Source organism: Nematostella vectensis, chromosome 5, assembly GCF_932526225.1.
Source record: "Nematostella vectensis chromosome 5, jaNemVect1.1, whole genome shotgun sequence".
Classification (NCBI taxonomy): domain Eukaryota; kingdom Metazoa; phylum Cnidaria; class Anthozoa; order Actiniaria; family Edwardsiidae; genus Nematostella; species Nematostella vectensis.
This window is the reverse complement of record NC_064038.1, coordinates 2948052-2964088: the sequence shown is the minus strand read 5'-3', so window position 1 is coordinate 2964088 and position 16037 is coordinate 2948052. Positions and strand designations below refer to the sequence as shown.

The window sequence follows — 16037 nt, the reverse complement described above, 5'->3', positions numbered from 1 at the left end:
TGGTTTGAAGTACGTGAGGGTCTAGGTCCAGTATTATCAGCGCCATTTTGAAAACCGAACATTTGATCGCATGTGCTGCGAAAATTCCGAACGTCAGTCCCAATAAACAAAAGTAACTGCGTTTGAAACAGAAGAATGAGCAAAAAGCAGACACCGAGTGATTTTCTCAAGCTCATTATCGGTCGACCTGTGGTGGTGAAGCTTAACAATGGCGTAGATTATCGAGGTAAAGTATTACAAAATATAAGCTTATCTGTAGCTTGATGATTTTGGTTGGAGAAAATAACCAAGCTTTGAAAAAAAAAGAACAAGAACTAAAGGGGTGTAACACGATGAATTATTTTTACGCTTGCATATCTGAATGAAAATCTTGACACCCCACTATAGTAGACACCACGTTATAGTAGACACCCCGCTATAGTAGACACCACGCTATAGTAGACACGACGTTATATAAGTACAATACCATGGTTCCTACATATATGTGCGAGAGCAAGAACTGACTTTGAGGGTCTTCAGGTTTTAAGTGCCAACCCAGGCTAAGAGTTAGCAGCCTAACCTGGGTCGACCCTTCTTCTCATAACATCCTGTAAATGTTTACACGAACACGGGTCAATTCTCATCCCAAAACGATCCCAGGACCCGAAATGATCCCCAAAAGTACCCCCAACTGATCACGGGGCCCGAAACGATACCTAAGGGGGCCCCGAAATGAACCCCAAGGAATTGCGGGACAAAGGGAAAGCAGAAGAAATCCCTGCAATTCTTGAAGCATAATGAAGGGTTTTGCCCCGGCGGTAAACCCATAAACAGAGTCCAAAACAAATACACAACTTTTAATTAATTGATACTTTAGGGAATACAACATAAACATAGCACAGCCTCGCTCAGAACAACCAAACTGTTGACCTTCCATCACACTCTAAACATTTGCAGTTCTGACACATGACTCTGATGCTATAAATCTCGTTTTTGGTAAACATCACCCCTAAAAATTTATATTCATGTGACAACAACCAAATGTGTATTTCACCGTGAAATCCATGTTCACATGAGCGAAGATTAACCAACATTTTAGGCAGCCGGTTTGGCAGAGAAAATGGAATGACAAAAGCACACTGAGTATATGCACTCGAACAACCCTTTTACTATCGTTGCAAAATAATAACAGATGTGGCTTTTGTTGAAAGCAATATTATGTGAGTCTTAAATTTCCTCATGTAGTCGTGCGTGCGTACACCCCTACATGGTCCCATGATAGGTCTTTCATTCACTGAAAACAAACAAACATGCAAAAAAAAAACCTTGAATAACCTCAACACATTTCGCTTCCTACAAAAACCAGCATGTCTTATTTGTGGAGACTTTTTATGGCTTGTTATGTATAAATGATTTATTCACGCCTGGTTCTTCAAATTACTATGACGGAAATTGTTATTGACCCCAATTTTTTACTCAACCACTGTATTTCCCGCGCAGTCGTATATTAAAATCTTAAAACTATCGTTTTGGTTAATGTAAATTTCCTGATAGTAACACAAATAACGCTAAAATGTTTCATATGTTTTTTTCAATGTTTCAAAACTGAAAGCCAATCCTTCCACATTCCTTTTGTTAATCTATTACAACAATTCCTTGGGGTTCATTTCGGGGACTCCTGGAGATCGTTTCGGGTCCTGGGATTAGTAGGGGAACTTTTGGGGATCATTTCGGGTCCTGTACAGACTGACAATTTTTCTTTTTTTTTTTTTTTTCGTGAAAGGCAAGAAAGCAATCATTTGCAAAAAAAAAAAAAAAACAGCAACAGTAGTTCAGCAGAGTACAGTATCAGTCAATTCTTCTTATTGTACTGAAATAAAGAGTGGTGGGGGAGGTTTAAAGAGGGGGGGGTCTCAAAATCTTATTTTTCCCTATTTCGACTGTATTTTGGCCCTTTCTTAGGTATCAAATGCTAAACAGCTTGCCTCTCTGCTGGCAAAGAAATTTGTAGAATTGGGAAGGGTTGAAAGCACCACAAGAAAATAAGCACATCTATTTCTTTTTTGATCTATGTTAGGAGTGCTTGCTTGCTTGGATGGATACATGAATATAGCTATGGAACAAACAGAAGAGTATGTGAATGGGCAACTTAAAAACAAGTACGGTGATGCATTCATCAGGGGTAATAATGGTAGGTTTATGCTATCTCTATCGGTCTAATTAACTCATTAGTTATTATAATTGCAAAAAAAATCTTGACTACTTTCATTGACTTACACATATGGCTTCTAATCATTTCATTTATCAGCTCAGCATTGAACATTTAGAGGTTACAAAGTGGCCCTTTTTATATCCCCAAAAATTAATTGAAAATATTAATTGAAAGAGATATTTTTTAGTCCTCAAATTATGTAAATACATTAAATGCTCAGACTAATCCACACTCTCTAATGCCATATGGTGAGGTATTTTATTCTTTTTTTCCTTACAGTCCTTTATATCAGCACACAGCGCACATCAAGGAGATAGAGACCTGTACAAGCCTGATGTATTTTATAGCAAGAAACATCTCAAAACCTGGGACATCTCCTTTATTGTAAATAGTTTGTCAAAACATTTGTATTCCTCAGTATGTCAGTAAAAATATGGATATGATAGGTGTTTATGGTTGTTGTTATCCCAAGAATAGGTTTGGACAGCCTTGTCCATGGGTTATGAAACGTTTTTTTTCCCGTGATGGATGTCCTGTGGGATAATTGCTTTGCCATTCCCCCCTTTCTGTAACTACTGGATTCCCCTGACATTTAAACAAACGACAAGGGTATAAATAACATGAATAAAATAGCATAGCTGTTTTTTTTCTAGCATTTATACAAAATATCAAGTACAACAAGCAAAAACAATGGACAATGTTGTAGGACATTTGGTAAAACTAAAGTATGTCGACTGCAGGCTTGATGCAAGACGTGTTGTCTATAATTGTCTGGCTCTGCATCGTTTATGACTTCTGCAAAAGCAATGAAAATAAAGTCATGATAAACAGTACGAGGCATTGCCAACTTTGTAGTTTTGGGAAGTAAAACAATTTACATGAAAAAAAATTAGATAGGAAAAATAAGATACTTTTTTGTTGAACCCTTGCATAGACCTGGCTCCCCTGTAAAGGCAATTGTTGTACTAATTCCCTCTACATTTGAAATCTCCCCATCCATGTGAGGCTTGACTCACCTGTGCCGTGTAGGTGATATGGAATCCTTTTTTGTTGCTTCCAACGTCTGAACTGAATACAACCAAGGCCATGTGACCTTTAACGTATATATTGAACGATTGTGGGTGAGCGCCGCAGTATCGCGGGCCCACTTGGTTATGTAACTTGTCTTCAAATATGAGGTAGTCGTAGCTTAGTGAAAAAATACAATAAAACCACAATTAGGCGATCTTTCAGGTGGCTTAACGCATGTGCACATATCACACAATGCACATTACTTAAAGTAATGTCCTTGAAATTACCCATGTGCAATTGATCCTAGCACTTGAATTACACAGAAAAAATATATCCTAGCATTCAAGCAGAAAAAGCCAGGCATGCGCAATACACCCTAGCACTTACAGCCACATATACGCAATACACCCTAGCACTTACAGCCACATATACGCAATACACCCTAGCACTTACAGCCACATATACACAATACATCCTAGCACTTACAGCCAGACATGCGCAATACACCCTAGCACTTACAGCCACATATACGCAATACACCCTAGCACTTACAGCCACATATACGCAATACATCCTAGTACTTACAGCCACATATACGCAATACATCCTAGCACTTACAGCCACATATACACAATACACCCTAGCACTTACAGCCACATATACGCAATACATCCTAGTACTTACAGCCACATATACGCAATACACCCTAGCACTTACAGCCACATATACACAATACACCCTAGCACTTACAGCCACATATACGCAATACATCCTAGCACTTACAGCCACATATACACAATACATCCTAGCACTTACAGCCACATATACGCAATACACCCTAGCACTTACAGCCACATATACGCAATACACCCTAGCACTTACAGCCACATATACGCAATACATCCTAGCACTTACAGCCACATATACACAATACATCCTAGCACTTACAGCCACATATACACAATACACCCTAGCACTTACAGCCACATATACGCAATACATCCTAGTACTTACAGCCTCATATACACAATACATTCTAGCACTTACAGCCACATATACGCAATACACCCTAAAACTTACAGCCACATATACACAATACACCCTAGCACTTACAGCCACATATACACAATACATCCTAGCACTTACAGCCAGACATGCACAATACATCCTAGCACTTACAGCCACATATACACAATACACCCTAGCACTTACAGCCACATATACGCAATACACCCTAGCACTTACAGCCACATATACACAATACATCCTAGCACTTACAGCCACATATACGCAATACACCCTAGCACTTACAGCCACATATACACAATACACCCTAGCACTTACAGCCACATATACACAATACATTCTAGCACTTACAGCCACATATACACAATACACCCTAGCACTTACAGCCTCATATACACAATACATTCTAGCACTTACAGCCACATATACGCAATACACCCTAAAACTTACAGCCACATATACACAATACACCCTAGCACTTACAGCCACATATACACAATACATTCAAGCACTTTTAAGTGCTTTAAAAAATGCGCAAAACTCACTAGCACTTTGAGTCCTCCTCCAGGAACAAGCTCTTGACTTCAAATTTGATCACGTGGTACTTGGCTGGGAGTCGGATTCTCCACACACAGCGGCAGCCACTGGGGTAGCGTTGTGGGTAATTTGGTGACATAATGGTTCCGGTGTGGGAGCTCATAAGGGCGCCACATGATGGTCCTCATGGGTTGGCGAATGATAAGGCATGTAAGGACAAAGCTGTGATCACAACTACGCTAGCCTAAGCCGCGTGCACAGAGGGTGAACGCGCACACCCCCCCCTCCCTGGCGGCTAAAAAGTGGGTCATTTCTTGTTAAACAAATACTATGCTTTTTCCATATGAGACCTATGACTGCACACTCCCCCCACCCCCTCCGCCAATCCTGGATACGCGCCTGCGCATCAAAGGCGACCAATTCGGGTATCCTGTGGTTAAGGGTTCCCTCAGGGTAACCTGGCCATCCACAGGAAACCCGTACACAAACCTAGTGACCAGGCCACAATGACTATATGTAAATCGAATTTGAATTTGGACTAAAAACGTTCCCTACTTACCAGGTGCTAGTGTGGTTGCCGGTGGCATTGTCGATAAAGATGTTGGAACTGACGATGGCTGGTTTGCTAGTGAAAAGGAATGTTAACAAATAGGTGATCATCATCAATAATAACTACTTCGATTGATTCCATTTTCCATTCACAATTGTCTGGGAATATGAGCATGATTGAACAGTCGTTCCTGACGCATTCCCTGTACGTATTTTGAGAGACCATCTATCCCTTGTAACTTATTCTGGCTTCTGGCGGAAGCCTGCTGCTGCTGCTGCTTAATAAGAACACCTCGCTATTTAGGTCAGCTTTAAACTTCCAGAGTGAGAACGCTTCATTCCCTCATTACAGTGAAACCTTGTCTAAGGACACCTCAATGACAAGTTTTTATTGACAAAGTACACGTAGCCTGCTCAACAGGCGCTAGCTGCAGCGAGCAGAATTGCTTGCGAGCAATCTCCCCCTATTTTTGGCCGAGCGCTACGTCCGATAAAAAGGCTTTTCTTGGAGCTTTTGTGGGGCGCTTTCCGAGAGCATGTTTAACAAGCTAACTCGCGCGCTGTGGGGGAAAATATGGATTTTCTCCTTTATACAAATTGTGTATACGTTGTCGTGCGGCCCAAGAAAATGAGGATAATAATAATTTTTTCATCTTGCGTTTTGAATTTTTTTTTTTCGCAAGAAATTGTGTTGCCTTTGCGTAGCGTAACACAGTAGCGTGACACAGTAGCGTGACTGAAGCTTGACACAGCAGCGTGACACAGTAGCGTGACACAGTAGCTTGACACAGCAGCGTGACACAGTAGCGTGACACAGTAGCCGTAAAATAAAGCACCTTACCGAATAGTTTATCTGTGTAGCGCCCTCCAACACAAATAGATCGACTTTTCCTGGGGAATTTCTTGCAGTTGAGCGTTTCTGGCCAATCAAACCCAAATCTCTTCATTAAAGTTTCACATCCCCTGCGGACCGCCCTACACATCGACCTACAACACCGATAATAGCTGATAGTTAAAACTCATTATACCTCATCACCACTCATCATTTTCAAGCATATTTCTGCAACGGTAGTATTTTTAGGTTATATATGTCATTATCGACGAACAAAATTAGCATTGTAATCTGCAAATACTGCATCAACCAGAAGAGCAAACATGTCACACCCATTGCATTTTGAAGTCTTATGTGGGGAGGGGGGAGCCGAGCAAGAGGATATTTTACTTGGGGATGGGAAGTGGCGAGAAACGCCTATTGTGCCAAGGGCGATTGTCTCTTACAATTGAATTCTTTTCAATGGAATGCGCTGTTTTAAGGGGGGAGGATCTCGAAATTCGAATTACAACGGTCGTACCAGCTTTATGGCCTAACGAGGACTAAGGAAACATTTGCACTATCAGCCCAACTATCGTTCGCGTTCCCAGCTATTGTTCGCAAAGGCCAAGCCAAGGCTTATTTTTATCTAGGCATGAAAGCTTTTTTGACAACTTTCCTTGTATTTACCTGCAGGGTAGAACAGGCTTCATAAGCACAGTACAAAAGGGTGCGTACGTGAAACACAAGAACCTCGAGAGCATCTCGGAGCAGTTCACCTTTACCAGGGGGACAAACTGGTGGACAATAAGCCCCGCCTCCCTCTGGGTCTTATGGCCCAGCGAGTTTGGGAACAGCGTCTGGTTATAGCCCAGGTTTTTGCACATTGGGATGGTAACTTCCTGGCATCTGGCAACATAGCTTTCTAGAAATGATATCACAATGAACTTTATCAGTCTAAGAACGTGGCGGGGTGTAGGGGTATCGGATGGTCTTCGGTGAGCACTCAATTGCGAACATGTACACTAAAAACTCGAAAAGTTACAAACAGTTTTGTTATATATGATAATGTATGTCTTATTCTGCTTGATTTCCGCGCGTACTTAAATACAACTGAAAAACTCGCGATGATCCGGCGAAATTTAATGGATATAGAAAAATCGTTAAAGGTTCTATTGAGATCTTTTATTGAGGAAATGTAACAGTACTCGATAATGGTAATAAAGAAATGTGCCCGAGAAATTTTTCGCCAATTTTAGATGTGTCACATCTAACGTCCTTCAAGCGCAAGAATACAATAGCTATTGTTTCCGTGAGGTCCAAGACCTTGTCATACACCTTTTCCAAAAAGTGCACTCGGGAATCTGTGTCGTAACCCGCGGTGGTTCTTGGGTAGCGCAAATGGCTGAATCCTTATGTACATAAGAACATAAACAAGAATTCTACAGCTTTTGAAACCTGGATTTGTATTTTATTTTCGCTTATTTACTTGATACCCATGAAGCACTGCGGGTTACTATACACAGATTCAAGTGCAACCTTATTTGGAATAGGTGTATAATTTTTAAAATGAGTGATATTACAATTTCCTTATTGTCTATTGAGTTGGGTTGGGGGGGTTGCGCTTGTTCATATTCGGAGGAGCGTGGCAGTGTTGGTATCGTGTTGGCAAGAGAAACAATCTGGCGTAAGGGTAAGCGCGACACAAAAGTAACTAAATTAAGAGGTGCGTCACATGATCAACCACAGGAATCATGAAATAACACAGGAAGCCCGAGAAGGGCGCCAGGGACTACTGTGTTGTGCGAATGAGGTGTTTACATACGCGAGTCAACAGTTCGCCATTGAAGAGCAGCCGCTACCAGAATAAGTGCACAAAAAATCACTTGGAATTGGCTCATGGTGGGACAACTGGAACAGGAGCAAATAAAATCAACGCGGGTGATATCAGACACTTTTACAAGTCTTATTTAAATCATTACGGTAAGCCCACTCTCAGTCCTATCCAGACCCCGTTTTACTTAGGCCGCGATACGGGATTTGGGACGACGGCAATTGACTTATCCCCCTCCCCCCAAGGGACGACGAATGCGCACTCATTGTATTTCTTCGAGCGTTAAAAGAAAAACGTGGTAGTGCGTGCTGACATCTTGCGTGTGCGCCGTCCTCGTCTGCCTGCCTGCCTGCCTGCCTGCCTGCCCGCCCGACCGCCCGCCCGCCCGCCTGCCTGTCTGTCGTTCGGTGTCACGGCGGGAATCATAACCTTCCACGGGTATCCTGGGTACGAGAGGCTCCGAGCATCGCGGCGGCGACGATTTGAGCGGATTACCTAGGCTGCCCCACCATGGTCCCAGAGCCTTGAACGTCTCTCACTTTTAGAGGCGAGCACGGGTAAGGCTGGTCTAGCCCGAGAATCAGGCGATTCTATTTTTTCAAAAGTTAGAAAGGACAAATAAACTCCTAACTATGTACTTTAAAGGGAACCAGGCGCGTACACAGGAGGGTGCGCAGGGTGGGCGCGAACCCCCATATGATAAAGATATGGCTGCCACCCCCCCCCCCCCCCCCCACCCCAACCCCAGGGAACCAGGCGCGCACACAGGAGGGTGGGCACGAACCCCCATATGATAAAGATATGGCTGCCCCCCCCCCCTCCCCCCAACCCCAGGGAACCAGGCGCGCACACAGGAGGGTGCGCGAGAACCCACATATGATATAGATATGGCTGCGCACCCCCCCCCCCCCCCCCCCCCCCAGGGAACCACCCCCCCCCCCCCCCCCCCTACCCCCCTCCTCGGCCAATCCTGGGTAAGCGTCTGGGATAAAAGAGCCCGCTCCGATTTCTGCCTGGTGAACGTTAAAGGGAATCCATGAAAACTGATCAATATACTAGAAATATTACTTGATTCTTTCTCGCCCTAAAACGGTCACAGCAAAGAGCAAGGTGCGCAGGGTGGGCGCGAACCCCCATATGATATAGATATGGCTGCGCACCCCCCCCCCCCCCCCCCCCTACCCCCCTCCTCGGCCAATCCTGGGTAAGCGTCTGGGATAAAAGAGCCCGCTCCGATTTCTGCCTGGTGAACGTTAAAGGGAATCCATGAAAACTGATCAATATACTAGAAATATTACTTGATTCTTTCTCGCCCTAAAACGGTCACAGCAAAGAGCAAGGAAACTAAGAAAACATTTCTTTAGCCTCAGACTTTTGGCTTCAGTGTGTATATGGGAAGAATGTGAGAATTATTACTCCAACGGAACCAATAACATTGATATAAAAGACGGTGAAGCAGACATCGTTTGCTCCCCCTTTGCACGGAAAAGTAACAAGCTAACTGCTAACATAAACACAACTTAAATTACCTTCTCAAACCGATGGATTCAAATCCAAACTGTTGGTTTTGTAAGAATATGATTTCCTGAGAAGTGATAAAGCACCGTCAAACGCAACCTTGCCAAGCACTGCGTATCTGAAATACGAGACGCGCGCTGATACGTATCTCTAGTGTTGAAAGGGCAGAGAGCTCCAGCGCTGTTATTGTTCAAATTGAAATGGGACGCCATCTCTTGCTGTGTCAGACCAGGCCTGGTGTTTGTTAGACCCTGGCCACGCATGGAGGTTTTAAAAACGGAGGTATTTTTTTTCGTCTACGCTTCCCGTCCACACGTATCTTTTTTTTTCGCTTGTCAGTCTATGGTAGGGTATCTCTTTTTTCGCTTGTCGGTCTATGGTAGGGTATCTTTTTTTTTGCTTGTCGGTCTATGGTAGGGTATCTTTTTTTTTCTTGTTAGGTCTCTGGTAGAGTGGGCAAAGTTGTCAGTATGGCTGCCCAGTACACACATTGCCGCATTAAGCGAAAAAGACAATTTACTTAAACACCATTTGATTGACAGTGAATTTCCGGGGTGCAATTCTGTATTTGCACATAGATGTCTTTTTCAGGTTCCAATTGTTGTGTTTGTACATAGTTATTAAAAAATATTAAACATCGTTACTACTTAGCGCAGCGAGTTGAGTTGCAAAAAGCCGTCACAAATATAAGAAGTTTTTTTCTGTAATACAAAGCATTAAGGTTATGCGTATTTCAAATCTAACAAAATTGGTGTGTGTACAGATTGGTTAATACTGAATGCATTTTCCATTTTTTAAGATCACATATAATTGCAAAGATCACAATTGTTTCTTCGCGCTATAACAAATTTCAAGAGCTGCTGCCAATTCACCACAATTCTCTGAACTAAGTTTTACCTTTATTCACAACGACGGTACTAAAATTTGTGTCATACAATATAGTGTTATGCCCCTGTGACATTGTTTTTTTTTTAATATCTGTAACAGCTCGAAGTTTTTGTTTCTTTTCGTTGTTATGTGCCCCAAGTGATGGCGCATCCACTATGCCCCAGACATGGGTATGGCCTGGTAGGGTATACTTTTGAGCTTTAGGTCTGTGGTAGGGTATAAAAATCGAGGATTTTTGGTCTTTGATAGGGTCAGGTTTTGGAGACCTCGGCGGCACACCCCTACCCAAAAATAAGTGAAGTACCCCCCCCCCCCGAGACTGAAAATATATACCCGTAAAAAATGCACGCCCAAAAATTGCTACCCTAAACAATTGCTTAAGAGCCTCATTTAAGAGAACACAATTTCTAAGAGAAAAGCCATTTTTTTCTCTCAGATACCCCCTAAAAAATACCTGGGGCCCGATTTTGACCTAAAAAAATACGACGAGCATCACCATCAAGTCGACATAGGAAGAACCCCCCCCCCCCCCCCCCCCCCCGTGCTGGTTTTACTTAGTCCAGCGCATAATTTGAATAAACCCGGACTAGTCATATGGTCTAGTCAATCGTTAAAAATCGATATTGATACAAATCGATAAAAAAATTCATCGTTTTTTTTTATCGATATTCGTTGGGAAAATAAGGGTGCGGAAATGATAATATCGATATTTTTAGATTAATCGATTTCAATGGCAACTTATTAGAAAAAAGTTTTTATCCACGAGAGAGGGCCAAAAAGGCAAAATAACAAGTGTATATATAGACATAGAAACGTATAAAAAAAGAATAAGTAGTGGATTTTGGTGTATAAAAAAGGCTGAAGTCTTCCACATATTTTTTCCAACCTTCACAGAGGCTGTATTACCACATAATATTGAACTGATTTCGGCCATATCGTCAAAAAGCTAACGCTCAATTTTGCGTCAGTCTCAAATAAGTGCAAAAAATGTTGTTTACTTTTTAAGTGCATTATTGCGTGTTAATACAAATAAAACTTTTTTAACGAGTGCACTCTCCATACATTGAGTCGTCTTTGGTAAGAAATTTAGAGCAATCGCATAAACAATGACGCTTCTGTGCGCTCAGTTTGTGATCTGTTGATTAACGCGCGAGCGACCTTAATTGTGGCAATTGGTCCCCAAGAAGCTTGCACCAACAAACTGCTTAGTGACCTGGCAAACTGGTAAAAAATGGTTCTAAAACGGTTCTAAGTACGGTGTAGCTACATTCAAGTCACCATGGCAACAGACAATTTATCGAACTTAAACCACTAATGTACCAATGTCACTAATTCCCTCTCAATGGAACATTAGCTAATTAAACTTCTTATAAAATACTTGTATCAATAAAACGTTTGGCCAAAGTAATATTCGGCAAAAAAGATCGTCTCGTTAATTTACAAGCTTAAAACCACTAAGTGTGAAAAAGCATCCATTTCCATTTCGAATTCCATGCGATGCTAGGAGATTGAACAATTACTGCCTGGGTCTTTAAACGAAAAATAATTTGATGAGTCGTGCTAATGATTTGGCTAATGAGCGAGAGCCATTTCCGATAATTGCTTGAAAGAAAAAAAAAACACTTGAGAAAATAATAAACAAGTTTAGGAAGCTATAAGTTGCATTTTTGCCGAGTTTCCCTGGTATCCAAGCGAAGTTTTTCAGAATTCTATATAAACTGGCGAGAATCATACATCAGGTACAGAAGTCCACTCTCTCAGCCCAACACAAGCAAGCGAATACTACAACAAGAACAAAGGTTTTTATACATTATATTTTATATTTAAAACAAACAGGTATTTTTTATAAATTCAACCTAGTGTAACCTGATATCGAATTTCTGTCTCAATTTGGTTTTATTTTATGTCTGATGAAAGCTGTTCTGATTGTCGCACTGATTTCTGTACTGAGCAGCCAGGCCTCCGCGGGATGCGTCCCTAGAGGTATTTTAGTCATGAAGTGTAAAGTTAAGGCTATTACTTCTGGCACTCTCTAACCCTAACCCTATATGAAGTAATGACTGTGGGGTCTTCCATGTAGTCCTGGCCAAAGTCATGTTTGGCGTAGCCACCTCTGCCATCTGTGCATTTCAGGGTCCATAATGTATTTGGTTGCTGCATAATATTTGCTGTATCTGTGTTAGACATCATTAGACCTAAACCATTCTCGATGTTGTTTAATGTTGGCTGAATCTGTTATACATCATTAGACCTAAACCATTCTCGATGTTGTATAATGTTGGCTGAATCTGTTATACATCATTAGACCTAAACCATTCTCGATGTTGTTTAATGTTGGCTGAATCTGTGTTATACATCATTAGACCTAAACCATTCTCGATTTTGTATAATGTTGGCTGAATCTGTGTTATACATCATTAGACCTAAACCATTCTCGATGTTGTATAATGTTGGCTGAATCTGTTATACATCATTAGACCTAAACCATTCTCGATGTTGTGCAATGTTGGCTGAATCTGTGTTATACATCATTAGACCTAAACCATTCTCGATGTTGTATAATGTTGGCTGAATCTGTGTTATACATCATTAGACCTAAACCATTCTCGATGTTGTACAATGTTGGCTGAATCTGTGTTATACATCACAGGCCCGTACCCAGGGGGGTGCAGGGGGTGCGAACGCACCCCCACACACACACACACACAACGGCCGAAGGTCCACTTTCAGTTCTCAATAGACATATATATAGACAAAACCATAAAGCATAATCTAGATCACTTTGATGTGTAGTCAAATCCGACAATAAACGTCATCCCGTGAGGATTTTTAAAAAGCATAAAAAAGCATTTTTTCACGGGTGGTCAGATTTTTATCAGAGAACTCCCTCAACCCCCCCCCCCCCCAGAAAAATCCTGGGTACGGGCCTGCATCATTAGACCAAAACCATTCTTGATGTTGTATATTGTTGGCTGAATCTGTGTTGTACATCATAAGCCTAAACCATTCTTGATGTTGTATATTGTTGGCTGAATCTGTGTTGTACATCATAAGCCTAAACTATTCTCGATGTTGTACAATGTTGGCTGAATCTGTTATACATCATTAGACCTAAACCATTCTCGATGTTGTATAATGTTGGCTGAATCTGTTATACATCATTAGACCTAAACCATTCTCGATGTTGTGCAATGTTGGCTGAATCTGTGTTATACATCATTAGACCTAAACCATTCTCGATGTTGTATAATGTTGGCTGAATCTGTGTTATACATCATTAGACCTAAACCATTCTCGATGTTGTACAATGTTGGCTGAATCTGTGTTGTACATCATAAGCCTAAACCATTCTCGATGTTGTACAATGTTGGCTGAATCTGTGTTGTACATCATAAGCCCAAACCATCCTTGACGTTGTATAATATTGGCAGAACCTGTGTTTGGAATCATAAGGTCTAATCCAGCCGAAAAATGACGGTGTTATTAATCTGGCTCAAGTCGGCGATGGGATACATGCAACAGGAGGGTTTGAACTGAATGTGGATTTGCCTGACATACCTTTGGGCGTCTACTACGACTACGACATCAAAGTCAAGATGTTTGGGATCACAGTATTTTCCGAGGACAAGACAGGGTAAGGCTCGTCCAAAAAAAATAAAAATAAAAGGGCTTGAAGAACTTTTGCATTGTTTTGATGAATTGATCCAGCTTTTCAAAAATCCTGGCTACGCCTTGGATTGATCCGCCACTGTTCATGGGCATGCATCTTTTTTCGCGGAGAAGCGGGCCATTTCTGTTTTGCAATATCTTAAGTTGAAGGTCTCCTTTCCCTCCCCCTGTTATCATGAACTATCCTGGGTACCAGAGGCTCAAGCTCCAAGCTTTATTCACTAAGAACCTTGAAGCGATGCTACCCAGGGTAACATTCAACTCAGTTGTAGACGAAACCCACTTTAAGTTTCGTTTCGCTTTATGTTTCGTTTCGTTTCGCAAGCTAACGTTATACTAACGATCTGGTACTATTGTTTTCTTACTCAACAGACAACTGGCCCTGGCCCATTTGACGTGCTCCGACATGGTTAGCATGGGGCTCCCAGGCGCGACATTCCCACTGGGGAGGGAAGGCTGGGGAGGCCGGCTCACACGACATCGATACTGTCTTAAAAGGCGTCAATTTTGACCCGGTAAGGCGCAGAAGCGGGATATGGTATCCTTTGGTTTATAAAAACAAACGCTCCTTCTTTTTATTAAAAAAAAAACACCAGGAAGGTTAAGATCAAGGGACTCTCAGATATTTTATCGCTTGGGTTCTGGTGTGTTATGCCATTTCTACTCGGATAACTATCGAACTTGATATTAGTGGAACTAATGAGTGTTCGAGTTTGCAGGCCCTACTTTAAACTTTGTAAAGCAGATGTTGGAGAGAAGATGCTGTTTTTTATTTATCTTTTTTCTTTTTTTCCTTTTTGCAGAAATCAGTAAATATCCAAGCGAACGCAAACATGTATTTTTACCGTAGCAGTGACAAACAACTGCTTGACAGCATCAACTACAGGACCAAATGAAATAGGACCAACTAATAAGTGACCAATTGAAATGGGACCAACTAATAAGTGACCAAATGAAATAGGACCAACTAATAAGTGACCAAATGAAATAGGACAAACTAATAAGTCACCAAATGAAATGGGACCAACTAATAAGTGACCAATTGAAATGGGACCAACTAATAAGTGACCAAATGAAATGGGACCAACTAATAAGTGACCAATTGAAATAGGCCCAACTAATAAGTGACCAATTGAAATGGGACCAACTAATAAGTGACCAAATGAAATAGGACCAACTAATAAGTGACCAAATGAAATGGGACCAACTAATAAGTGAGCAATTGAAATGGGACCAACTAATAAGTGACCAAATGAAATGGGACCAACTAATAAGTGACCAATTGAAATAGGACCAACTAATAAGTGACCAATTGAAATGGGACCAACTAATAAGTGACCAAATGAAATAGGACCAACTAATAAGTGACCAAATGAAATAGGACCAACTAATAAGTGACCAAATGAAATAGGACCAACTAATAAGTGACCAAATGAAATGGGACCAACTAATAAGTGACCAATTGAAATGGGACCAACTAATAAGTGACCAAATGAAATGGGACCAACTAATAAGTGACCAATTGAAATAGGACCAACTAATAAGTGACCAATTGAAATGGGACCAACTAATAAGTGACCAAATGAAATAGGACCAACTAATAAGTGACCAAATGAAATAGGACCAACTAATAAGTGACCAAATGAAATGGGACCAACTAATAAGTGACCAAATGAAATGGGACCAACTAATAAGTGACCAATTGAAATAGGACCAACTAATAAGTGACCAATTGAAATGGGACCAACTAATAAGTGACCAAATGAAATAGGACCAACTAATAAGTGACCAAATGAAATAGGACCAACTAATAAGTGACCAAATGAAATGGGACCAACTAATAAGTGACCAAATGAAATGGGACCAACTAATAAGTGACCAATTGAAATGGGACCAACTAATAAGTGACCAAATGAAATAGGACCAACTAATAAGTGACCAAATGAAATAGGACCAACTAATAAGTGACCAAATGAAATAGGACCAACTAATAAGTGACCAAA

At 41.3% G+C, this 16037-nt stretch overlaps 2 protein-coding genes across 3 annotated transcripts; one reads left to right on the top strand and one right to left on the bottom strand.

The window, feature by feature from the left end:
- The first annotated feature begins 24 nt into the window (after positions 1–24).
- LOC5503602 (U6 snRNA-associated Sm-like protein LSm6) lies at positions 25–2634 on the top strand. The gene is made up of 3 exons (XM_001624568.3): positions 25–226; positions 2057–2170; positions 2471–2634. Exons 1-3 carry the CDS (start codon positions 136–138, stop codon positions 2506–2508), a joined length of 243 nt encoding a protein of 80 aa, XP_001624618.1. The 5' UTR covers positions 25–135; the 3' UTR covers positions 2509–2634.
- On the bottom strand, positions 2431–9647 carry LOC5503597 (protein mom-5). Of its 2 annotated transcripts, XM_048727409.1 has the most exons (9): positions 9489–9607; positions 8455–8549; positions 7951–8036; positions 6816–7050; positions 6156–6301; positions 5325–5390; positions 4774–4948; positions 3208–3379; positions 2431–2986 (listed from the first exon to the last, which is right to left on the bottom strand). In XM_048727409.1, the coding sequence occupies exons 2-9, from the start codon at positions 8469–8471 to the stop codon at positions 2978–2980; spliced, it is 906 nt and encodes a 301-aa protein (XP_048583366.1). In that variant the 5' UTR covers positions 8472–8549; positions 9489–9607; the 3' UTR covers positions 2431–2977. The 2 variants fall into 2 exon arrangements, with proteins under 2 accessions (XP_048583366.1, XP_048583367.1); XM_048727410.1 differs by lacking the exon at positions 8455–8549 and having other exon boundaries at positions 2822–2986; positions 9489–9647.
- Between the last annotated feature and the right edge of the window lie 6390 nt (positions 9648–16037).